This window comes from Lepidochelys olivacea (genome assembly GCF_965140295.1).
Source record: "Lepidochelys olivacea isolate rLepOli2 genome assembly, chromosome: 1".
NCBI lineage: Eukaryota > Metazoa > Chordata > Testudines > Cheloniidae > Lepidochelys > Lepidochelys olivacea.
This window is the reverse complement of record NC_140411.1, coordinates 267,253,556-267,265,705: the sequence shown is the minus strand read 5'-3', so window position 1 is coordinate 267,265,705 and position 12,150 is coordinate 267,253,556. Positions and strand designations below refer to the sequence as shown.

General features: G+C 39.9%; 1 protein-coding gene across 2 annotated transcripts in view; it reads left to right on the top strand.

Annotated features, from left to right (window-relative positions):
* The window catches only part of SCYL2 (SCY1 like pseudokinase 2), a 49,240-nt gene that overhangs the window by 17,522 nt on the left and 19,568 nt on the right, over positions 1-12,150 (top strand). For both annotated transcript variants that reach the window (XM_084620022.1, XM_084620021.1), the window contains exons 4-10: positions 3,432-3,576; positions 4,906-5,055; positions 6,032-6,253; positions 7,688-7,804; positions 8,475-8,600; positions 9,509-9,685; positions 10,967-11,089. In XM_084620022.1, coding sequence (XP_084476148.1) covers positions 3,432-3,576; positions 4,906-5,055; positions 6,032-6,253; positions 7,688-7,804; positions 8,475-8,600; positions 9,509-9,685; positions 10,967-11,089 — 1,060 coding nt within the window. The remainder of the gene's footprint in view (positions 1-3,431; positions 3,577-4,905; positions 5,056-6,031; positions 6,254-7,687; positions 7,805-8,474; positions 8,601-9,508; positions 9,686-10,966; positions 11,090-12,150) is intronic.

Below are 12,150 nucleotides of genomic sequence, written 5' to 3'. Positions count from 1 at the left end.
CTGGGGTAGGGATAGTGATATAAATTTGAGATCATTTCACGAAAAAATTCCTGAGATGTAGCCTCCTTTGGGGAAGCAGTATTGAAAATGTTGTTTAACAAAGTTAATCTCTACAGATAGGCTTGAGCCTAACACTCATGCACAAAACTGATTATCTTGTGTATGTGCATGATACCCAAGTGGGTTATTAGTCAGCTAGTTTTCACATGATCTGAATGGCTGAAAGGGACATGCTATGGCTATTGAATATGAGCAACACCTAGGCATTTTAATCTGGAGCCTGCTCTTGCTAGAAATCTGGAAATGTAGTAGTCATGTTGCTACAATCTGCCTTTGTCAAAGAGGTCTTTTGTTAGTTTGGGAAAATGTCATCTGAGTACAGCAGAAAATTCAGAAGGTGCTCAGACTATTTTTGAAAAGAAAATTGTGTATGCAAATGCTTGCTGGGAGGGGGAACTAGGGGGCAGAGGAATAGAGAAGGAATGGGGGAAAGGGGTTTGGGTTTGTGGTGGGGGGATAAATTGGGGTGAGTATGAGGGGAGAGAGGTTGGGTGGTTCAGGTGAGGGGAGAGGATGGAGATGAGAGATGGAACACTGGGAAGGGTGATATGTGGGGTGGGTGTCAAGGTGAGTGGTGGGGGACGACCTGTCAGCCTCACATCCTTCTCTCCTGTGTGTGTGTGTGCACTGTGATCTTAAGGCAACACAAATCTAAACCTCTGAAAATCAGAAAATACAAAGTTAAGGTATATGCCATATCTTTCAGGGGATGGGAGGCTGACCTGCAGGCTGACTTGTAGACTGGGTGGGTCAAAGGCATAGCTGGGGAATCCTGGCTGAAGCAGTTGGGGAGTCCAGCTGGGTGGTGACGCATAGTGGCAGTATGGGGCCTGGTTTGATGTACAGCACTGGGTACATAACTCAAGGACACATGCGCCCCTCCAGTAAGCTGCTGCCTGTCATATATATGCACCCTCAGAGGTCACCAGACAGCAGGAAGCAACATCTTACATGCTAATGGCTTCCCAAGTGCTAGAGGCTTAATGGGACAGGAATGGGAAGGTGAACTTGAAATGGCGGCCTGGGAGTACAAGAGTAGGGTTAGATGTAGGTGTATTAAACGTTGGCACAGCTTGGCAGAGCTGTGATAATGATATGAGGAAATCTGGGGTGGGAGTCATGACCTTCTGGAGGTGTGTGAATCCCTTTGCCTGACCCCTGAGTGTAATCTAAGGAAAGAGGTGCCTATGTACCCTGAGGGATCCGGTATGCCTCATTTCAGCACTGCATTGTGTAGGTTGTGTCAGTAGCAGAGCCCAGCTGTCTTCTGGCTGTGGGGATTGTCATCAGTTAGGTGGGAGATGAGTGTGGTCTGTGGTTTCAGTGACGGGTAAGAGAAAGGATAGTATTAGATGGCATCATGTGCATATGGGTAAAGGTTGTAAAATTTAGCAGATATGGTGTTTTCTGTGGAGTAAGCTAGGTGTTTGAGTGTAGGGCAGATATAGATAGCTCCTGTTCAGTACAGTAAAAGAATGTGTGCTATGGGCTTATAGGTCAACGCTCAATGAGAGTAGAGTTAAGGTTATATGGGCATGAACCTTAACTCTGTATTTCCTGGTTTATATAAGTTTGTAGTTTTGGAACAGTATTAAGTACCACCAGGCACTTAAATCTGCTTTTTGTTGGTGAATAGGAATAAAAGATTGAGTGACTTCGTCATCCCCTGTTCTGGTCTTACCTAGTGGGTCAGTACAAAACTGAGTTTCTGTAGAGGCAGTTTTGTTATATTTAAAAAAAAAAAAAAAAAAAGTGCAGGGTCAGGAGGAGCCAGGACCTATTGGTTTAATTGGAAGCCTGACTAACACCAAGGTTGAGCATCTTCAGTCAGATTTTCTGACGCTTGTATTTATTATGCTTTAGGATTCTTGCTTCTTCACAAAGGTGGCGGTAGGGAGAACTGAAGCTATGATTCTTAATCTTTGAGGGTGAGGAGCCAAGGATCTTTCGTGTTTCATCAGTTTTGTTTCTTTGGCCTTATTGTACTTTAGAGAGCAATTTCATTGGCTTGTGAAGTGTACAATCCATTAAGTTTTATCCTATTGCATAGTGTTCCCTGTGATATTTTTGAATGACTCAACAAATACTTAGTTTTTTATTTGTTTGCAAGAGACTTTATCACCCTGAGTAATATATTCTGATTGGTTTTCTTATGTCTCGATTTTCCTTGCTCAGGTGGAGGCAGTGTTCTTATTTTCTCATAAAGAGCCTGCTAGTTCTTTCTCACAACAGGCTCAAGTGTTACCAACTAGTTAAAGCTTTTCCCTGTTGACTTTAGAACAATTGAGACTTAACCCACAGCTCTTAAGTTGCTAAGGCTGTTCCAGGCGTCTTAAGAACAGTCTGCCAATGCTACCTGAAGCCTATACCTGTAAGGCAGTGTGGGCAGCACACTTGCTGGCATCATGAGACTGATATGGAGAGTTAAGAGTCACCATGATCCCCTGCTCCTTGACAGTAGCTAGAAGGCTTGTAATTTTGTACATATACAAGTGTACTCCTCTTACAGCCACCAAGGGAGAGGAGACAGGGAAGAGGCTAAATGAAGAGCCATTTCAAGCATAGTCACAGGGAGGCAACCTCGTTTATTGAGAGGATAGGACGTGAACGTTACAACACAATGTTAGAGGAGAAATGAAACCACAGAGGGAAAGAGGAGGTGGGGACATGGTGAGGGATGAAGGGAGAGAGTAAATGAAGACGCAGTTAAGCTATGTTTATTGTGCAGTCGTTTTGATGAGTGTTTCAAGCATTTTTGCCATAAAAAATTGTATACTTTGTAGTGTCACTAAATATTCAACAATTGCTTCATTAATTGTTGGTCAGCACATATTCTCCGCTCTGCTGAATTTTTTATTTTCAGTTATTTTTCTGCCTACCACTATGAACAAGGCTCTAGTTTGGTGCTGACTTTGGTCTCATAGGCTTTGACCCTAATGTTCTGGTTTATGGCGGACTGGTGTACACAAAGGCTGCTTTACTCAGAATCTTATCAATCCTGGTCCTAACTAAGCCTGATCCTGCAACTTGTACATGAATTCCTACTTTACACCTTTCTTGTGTTGGCTCAGTACAGGGAAAATATTCTTTATCAAACACTATGCACACTTTTAGTACTATATACAGAGTAGTAAATGCCTTACTCTGACCAATACCACTTTCTGACTTCCAGTGTGCTTCCAAGACATCTTGTTACAGAATTAAAATATTTGAGATGCTATTCTTCAAAAGCTGACATATAGCATGGTTTAAGTAATATTGATTATTGTGGTGATATATCATGTGAAAGTTATTTTCTGTAATTCAAAATCATGACCAAGAGCTTATTAAATGTATTTACTGGATATATTGGATACCTCTTCCCTTTTTAGAGATTGCCTGGCATTTTGTACAGAGCCAGTCTTTGCAAGTTTAGCTAATGTTCTTGGCAACTGGGACAATCTACCCTCTCCTTTACCATCTGATATTAAGGAATACAAACTTTATGATGTGGAAACCAAATATGGCTTGCTTCAGGTATGTTAATGGTTTTATCTTTATTGGTTTACAAATTTAAGCCCTAATCCTGCTAACAGCTATGCACATGTTTACCTATATGAGTAACTGTGGATAAAGATAAGCATGTGAGTAACAGTTTGGTTAGGAATTCTGGAATTATTTATCTAAAAGCACAAGACATTTCTATCAGAGCATTCAGGATTGATAAGATTTTTTTTTTTTTAATTCACAGCTGTTGTAAGTGCATTCAACTCCATTTAAGTCTATGGTGTTAAACCCAGTTATATTAGTGTTAACTTTTTAAAATTTACTTATAGGTTTTTCTATAATGGACATCACTATAGTATCTGATCACCTTAAATACATTCATGAATCTATCCTTACAACAGTCCTGTGAGAAGGGAACTATTATCCCTATCTCTTATATAGGGAACTGGGGCATGGAGAAGTTAAGTAACTTGCTCCAGGTTGCTCAGGAAGTCTGTGGTGATGCTGAGAATAGAACATAGATAGCCTGAGTCTAGCTCTATCCAATGCCTTAACCCCATACTGTTTTTTCCTCTTGCCATCCTTGGCAAATTTGGTCTATTTTCTTCTCCTTGAGAGAGCGGTTTAGTGTAAATCCATCTCCTGGAGGAGAAAAGCGAGGTGAGGGCACAGAACACTGTATTAGTTCCAGACATAATACATTATAGTGGTGCTGATTATCACTGAGGTATTCAAGGAATTGCTGTCAATTCCATTACATACAGTTTTTCAGGGGTTGTATATTTTTATAATAGTTGATTTTAGGTTAAATACTATCCTACAAGGTTTCAGTCTGGAGTTACCCTTCTGAAATAAAAAAAAAAAAAAATCACCTGTGGGCCATACCTTTTGATAAGTAATCTGAAGACCAATGATGGTGATCATAAAAAAGTAATTTTTCGAGACAACTTTGCATTAATATTTGAGAAGAGTAAGAGATGATCCAAAGAAACGAGCAAACAGCGGTCAGTGGCTCCCCATTCAGCCAACTCATCTGGTGAACATTCAACTCATCCTGGGCAAGTGGGTTTTTCAAGCCCTGTGATAGTTAACGTGGCATTAGTAACTCCATGAGCAAGTTCTCAACCTGAATTTGGTTTGCTTGATACATGTTTAATTTTTTCAAAAATTTTAGAGTGAAATTTTTTCTTCCCTTGTGGTAGATTGGCTTGACTGTTTCTTAGTTAACACATGCCAGTTGAGCATGGGAAGTCAGACTTTGCTGTGATAAATGACACCTGATAATTGATGTAAATATTCTGCAAGTGTTTTGAAAGAATATATGCAAAAAAACTTGAAATAATCTTTCCTCGTTAACAGGTCTCTGAAGGTTTGTCCTTTCTGCACAGCAGTGTGAAAATGGTCCATGGAAACATTACTCCTGAAAATATAATTTTGAATAAAAGTGGAGCATGGAAAATTATGGGATTTGATTTTTGTATTCAGTCAACAAATCCATCTGAACAAGAGGTAATAAGGCTTTATTTTTGTCTGCTTTTTACTTTAAATGTAGATAGTGTCTAAAGCAGGCTGCATGATCTACTAATTCTAGTACTGTATCATGTACTAATTTCTCTAAACCTCTTTATTTTAAAAAAAAAAAAAGAGGGGAGGCTATATGACATGATAGGTCATCAGCCCTTTACTTCTGGAGGTCTGAGTTCAAATTCTGCCTTGAGTTACAACTGAAAATGAGTTTGAGCTGGCTCCTTAAATTAGGGATTGGGTTCTAGTCCTAGTATAGTGGTCAGTGAAAAATTCCTTGTACTGTACTTTAAAAATGAGTGTGATTTCATCCTTGAGCCCCATGCACATATGTTGCAGAACTACTACATGCTTGATAGTTGTTGCTTAAAAGAAACTTAAGAGTGGATTAACAGGGACTAAATAGTTCAGGGAATTAGTAATGGGATGTGACATTTGTCTGTGCAGAGTACAGCATCTACATCTACTGGTAGGTCAGTACAGGAGGATGCCACCTTTTCCCCTAGTGCAACGTTTTTGAGGCAGCAGGTCACCAGCCACTCTTGGCACCAAGATAAACCAATAACAGCCCAATGGACAAGGCTACCGTCCTGCCACAGAGTGCAGTGTTCCTGGTATTACTGGCAATTCTTATCCAGAAATACATTTAATTTCATAAAGTAAAACGAGTAGCATATTTTCTGTAGCTCTTTTTCTAAAGATTAATTTATGCCTAAATATGTAAACCATACTTTGAAATGTTCATCAAGTTTCATAATTCTATATCATCTTGGTGTGATATCTGCAACAGTCAAAGCATAACCATTTAGCCTATATAGCCACTTAATCACTTTTGCTTCACTGTGTCCCTGTTGTTTTACTTATGATGAATTTGAAGGAATTTGACTGTTTGCTGCTTATTCAGTAATTTTCAATTTAAAATCTTCAACTGCTATATTTTCTTTCACTGTTGTTCTTACAGCTGAAGTTCCTATGTAAAGAATGGGACCCGAACTTGCCATCCTTGTGTCTTCCAAATCCTGAGTATTTGGCACCAGAATACATCCTTTCAGTGAGCTGCGAGACTGCCAGTGACATGTACTCTTTAGGCGCTGTCACGTATGCAGTATTTAATAAAGGGAAACCTATTTTTGAGATCAACAAGAAAGATATTTATAAAAGTTTCAGTAGACAGCTAGATCAGGTATCTACTATACTTAGCAATATGTTCTGAATTTGATTATCACTTTTTAAATGTCTCAATGTTTAAAAGCAATTGCTACTTTAAAAAAGAAGAGAAATGGATATCTCAATGTAGTATACAACATCGAGAGCTACAATATAAATGTAGTTACAATAATAGGTCACATCATACATGCTACCTCTTTAAAATCAGTCTTTATAAAATACTTAGAATAAAAATAGATGCATAATTCAAATTGCCTGAATAAACTACTAGTGCTGACATTCTGCCTGGGGCTCCTTATGTCTCCATATGCTGCTAATAGGGGATAGACATATGATGTGCCACACTGACTGTGAGGAGAGCAAACAGGATATCAACCACAGGACAATGAACAACTGTGTTAGCATGTGAGAATTGCTGAGTTTAAATAAAAGGTGGTGAAATCACCCACAGGTGAGAAATTGTGGGTGACTCCTCCCTTCCTCCCACAGTTGAATTGGAAAGATGCCCTCCTCACTTATCTTCAGAGAAAAAGAAATTAACTTTTCTTTCTCCACCTCCTGTCTGCTGGAGGAAGAGAAGAGATGCTGAGTTATACTGATGTTCCTTAGGGCTTGTCTGCACTGGCAATGCTAAAGTGCTGCCGCAGCAGCACTTTAACGTGGCTTGTGTAGTCACGGCAGAGCGCTGGGAGAGAGTTCTCCCAGCGCTCTAAAAAACCCCCCTCCACGAGAAGCATAGCTACCAGCGCTGGGGCACTGTTTACACGGGCACTTTACAGTGCTGAAACTTGCTGCACTCGGGGATGTTTCTTCACACCGCCGAGCAAGAAAGTTGCAGCGCTGTAAATTGCCAGTGTAGACAAGTCCTTAGTCACGATTAAAGCTCTATCATGACATACAGATCACAATGCACTATTAAAGAGGCCGTGAGCCATACAGTTGAGTTCCTTTGCGCTACAGAATTAGGCTATGTCTACACTACCACTTACGTTGCTCAGGGATTTGAATATTCCACCCCACTGAGCGACATGTTACACCGACATAAGCGCTATATCAGTGGGAGAGCTTCTCCTGACAGTAAACCTTTGCCGCTCGCAGAGGTGGTTTCATTATGCCGACAGGGGAGCTCTCTCTCATCGGCATAGGGCGTCTTCACCACACACGCTGCCGTGGCGCAGCTGTATCAGTACAGCTGTGCCACTGCAGTGCTGTACGTGTAGACATGGCCTTAGTAAACTCAGGCTTTAAACCAGTGCCAGCATGCAGTGTCTCTGTAAGAAAAGAGGTAGGAATGACCACAGCTGGAGTTTGTGCTTGCATTTATAAAAATTACATTTTCTAAAATTTGCCTGTTTAAAGTAGAACTAAGAAGGCATCAAATCAGTTGTCTTAAAATGAGTATGTAGAGTTTTCTGTATTCATGGATCATGTGCTTGAATTATTTGTACAGCTGAGTCGCTTAGGCTCCAGTACACTTCAGAATATACCAGAGGAAGTACGTGAACATGTAAAACTACTATTAAATGTAGCTCCTGCAGTCAGACCAGATGCAGATCAAATGACAAAGGTGAGTGCCTAGAAAATACTGTAGCTGCATGAAACAGGGCTAATAATGTGTGATTAGAAGCAAATAATATATGCACTTTTTTAGCTGATGCTCTTTTCAATTGAAATTTTAAAATGTTTAGTTATTTTCTGTTGTCCTTAAAGGTACTACTTTTTCCTTTTGTTTTATGACTCTCACATTCACTTTATGTATTGAAGCAGGGCTGTAAATTCTCAGGGAGGTAACCAAAGACTGGGTAGTCTAGGAAGTAGCCCAATAATGTAGAAGTAATAAGTATACAGTACTTCTTGGTAAGGTTGCTCTTTTATTGAAACTTGTCTTCATTCTTCGAGCTTTTGTAATGCAATAAATAATTCTCTTCCATATAAAATAAACAAAGTTAGACAGATCATATCAGCCATACAAATATTATCAGTTTTTCCTTTAAAAAGCTTGGCTCAAACAGTCAATTGTTTTAATGATGAAGTTTACCTGTCAGTCACAATACTATTTATTGTGTAAAAATGTACTTTTCTATTTGTTAGATGTAGCCACTTTTAACGATAAAAGCATGTTGATTATAATGTATTTGAGAAGATAAATTAGATCATTATTTTACATATGTTACATTTACAGTAGCATTGGTGGTGGTTTCTTGCAAAGATCACACTTTTTTATCCTTTATTTTTAGGTACCTTTCTTTGATGATGTTGGGGCAATGACACTCCAGTATTTTGATTCTTTATTCCAAAGGGATAATCTTCAGAAATCACAGTTTTTTAAAGGGCTACCAAAGGTTCTACCAAAACTGCCAAAGGTTTGTTTTCCTTTATCTTTTATCATTTTAAAATAAAGAGTATTGGAGTCTATGCACGTCCGTTCTATAATGGACTGCAGTGGGATTGGTAGAACATAGTAGGGAAGAAGAAGAGGTATGACAAACTCATTTTATGTGGGAATACCCTGCAGCTGCTGATGCTCCTGGAGTTAAGAAAAAATGTCAACCTTGAACTCTCATGGTAGCGAAATTTGCCTTGAAGAGTTCGCTTAACTCCTCTGGGTTCGTCCCACTTGGAACAGAAGATCTCTTCCTCCCTAAGTTCCCCATTCCCAATGCTTTACAATCCACATCTTTCAAGTCCCTATCCTTCCAGTGCAATTGGACTTACTGAATTCTTTTTTTAGAGCTAGTCAGTGCTTCTTTATTGCTGAGTCATGCAAAGCTTTCTTCTCCAAGGGGGCTTGGCCCATTGTGCTTTTCATTCTCACAGACAGCTTGGAAAGCTAGAGACTATCAGTCCAAATTTCTTCTCCTGTATGGCAGGTAGATGGTATGATAACACTGGCCCCATCCCCTTCCCTTTTTTGTTAATCTTAGTTTTTATAGTCCCAAAGAAAATAAGAAGGAAAAAATACTTGTTTACCACATAGTCGAATAACAACATTTGTAGCCCGGGTGATTAAATTTCTACATCTTTAATTAAACTTTCTTTTTGAACTATTTCGTGTACAATCCTACTGCAGGAAGATCTAATGTTGAGTAATGTCTTTTTTTTTTTTTTTAACTTAGCAAGTTTACTCTTAAAGTAAGGTTCAGGACTGATTGTTGCATTTGTCTACTACTGTATAAACCTGACTTTTATGAAGAAAATCTTGGCTGAAATAAATTTAGAAAATAGTATTTTATTGCAATGCAAAGCAACCACACCTCTTTTTCTTTCTCAGCGTGTTATAGTGCAGCGGATTTTGCCTTACTTGACTGCAGAGTTTGTGAACCCTGATATGGTACCCTTTGTTTTGCCTAATGTTCTGTTGATTGCTGAGGAGTGCACCAAAGAAGAGTACATCAAGCTAATTCTGCCTGATCTTGGCCCTGTTTTTAAACAGCAAGAACCAATCCAGGTAGATTAATGTTGTTTTCAAAGTTTTTCTCATTTTTTCCTTCAAGGTTTTTCCTGACAAAATCCTAATCAATCTTCTATTTATTTCCTTGTTCCAATCCAACACAAACTTCCAAACCTCAGTTCTGCTCTGTAGCTGTCCAGAGAGATCAGTCTTGAGTGAAGCAAGGCATTTCATCCTCTGAAATGCACTGAGCCCATTGCCTCTGTAGCACACCTGCCCTTGACTGGTCTGGAATGCAACTTTAGCATGGCAGACCATTCGCTCTCTGAAGGGGCAATAGTCCTTTCATTAAGCGTAATATTGTATTGATATGGTGAGTCTAGAGTAACAAAAATCAGACTTGTAATTTATCATCAGGCCTGTTCTGAGCAGGACTAAACAATACTGGATAAATTTGCTACCACTTTTTTTTTTTTTTTTTTTTTTTTTTTTGCTGGTATTGACAAGCCCAAAGAGGGAACATAGGAATCTTGGGTAAAGGTTGCCCCCCTCCGCGCCCCCCCCCCCCAAAGAACTTTCAGATGATTAGGTGGTAGTATGTCTGGCTATCTGATGGTGTATGTCAAATGTCCAAACAGACACTTCCTCAACCCTTTCTGTCTTCTTTAAAAGCTGTTGGGTTTTGAGATTTTTATTACAGGTTCTAGTGTTGCTTTTCAGAAGAAGAATGAGGTTACCTTGGTGAAGTATTTTGCTTGGGGAATTACACATTTTTATGTCAAGTTTGGTTTCACTTTAGGAATAAACCTATTTTGTGCCAATAGTGTCACTGTAATGCTGTGCTCCTTCAGTAAGGTCCAACTTCTGCCTTCTAATGCATATGTGCAACTTCAGTTGAAGTAATTGGGAATTGCACATATGCATCAGAAGGCAGAATTTGACTGAAGGTTTCTTTGGAAACTAGTGATTTCCATAATGCTATGTATGTCAAGAGTGTGTTTCTATAGCTAAAGTTTAATAATGGACTATTTTGGAATTGTAAGACAAAAGTCCACAAGGCTTGTGGGGTTTTTTTTGTTGTTTTATAAAAGGGTCAGTATATTTGTTTTAACTTTTATTTGCTGTTTCAAAAATCCAATAACATGTCCAAGTGTCTATTTTATCTTCCATGCCTTCAGGCTAGCAACATGGTGAGTGTAAATACCATTGACTCTGTTATAAGAAAGCTTTTGTTAATGTTTCAAAACTATATTGCAATAATAAACTTCAAATTGAAAGTGTAATGTTACAGAAGTAAAATCTGTGGTATTCATAACATTCGATTGTCTTGTTTTATAGATTTTGTTGATTTTCTTGCAAAAAATGGATTTGCTCCTAACCAAGACTCCACCAGATGAAATAAAGAATAGTGTTCTTCCAATGGTTTATAGAGCCTTAGAAGCACCTTCAATTCAGATTCAGGTGCAGTAACTATGGTTTTTCTTTAATAGTGTATAAAACTTTCCTCTTTGCTGTGAAGGGATACTGTCAAATTATGTATACCCTACAAGAGAGGTGGGCAAACTATGGCCCGCGGTACCGTTCTGCCCGGCCCTTGAGCTCCCAGCCAGGGAGGCTAGCCCCTGGCCCCTCCCGCGCAGCCTTGGCTCACCATGCCATCAGTGCTGTGTGTGGCGGGGCTGCGAGAGCCGACGGGTGTAGTGTATTAAATTGCTCCCCATAGGAATGTGCTACTTATGGTGTATTACTTAAGGCTGCCAGTCCTGGTGCTCCATATGTAGCACATTCCTACGGGGAGCAATTTAATACACTACACCCATGTAGGGAAGGCTGTGCCTCCCCAAACAGCCTGGCCTCTGCCCCCTTCCACTTCCTGCCCCCTGACTGCCCCCCTCAGACCCATCCAACCCCCCCCAACCGCCCACCCCGGGACCCCACCCTCTATCCAACTTCCCCTGTTCCCTGACTGCCCCGACCCCTATCCACACCCCCCACCCCCTGAAAGGCCGCCTGGGACTCCCTGCCCCTTATCCAACCTCCCCTTACCATGCTGCGCACCAGGACTGGCAGCTATAAGTAGTACACTGTAAGTAGTACATTCTTATGGGGAGCAATTTAATACACTACTCCAGCCCTCCATACAGTTTTGGAACCCCGATGTGGCCCTCGGGCCAAAAAGTTTGCTCACCCCTCCTTACAACTTTTCTCTCCTTACAAGAGGAAGTTAAAATTTGTGCAACATACCTGCAGGATTATGCATTAATTCCAGAATATGTTGTTGGACTTTCTCCCTACCTGACTAGAAAGAGATCAGTTAATAAAACATGGGTGTTTGCCTAATCATGCCAGATGTTGTTGATTCACTGTTTTCCAGTGTATGAAAAACTTCAAGCAGAGTGACACTTTCTGTTCAGGCCTGTTGCCTAAATAAGTATTTAATGTATTTTTTATTGCTTTATTATCTTTTGCCTTTTGGAATTTACTTTTTGTGTACTGCCAAACTCCAGTTATCCAGAAGCCTC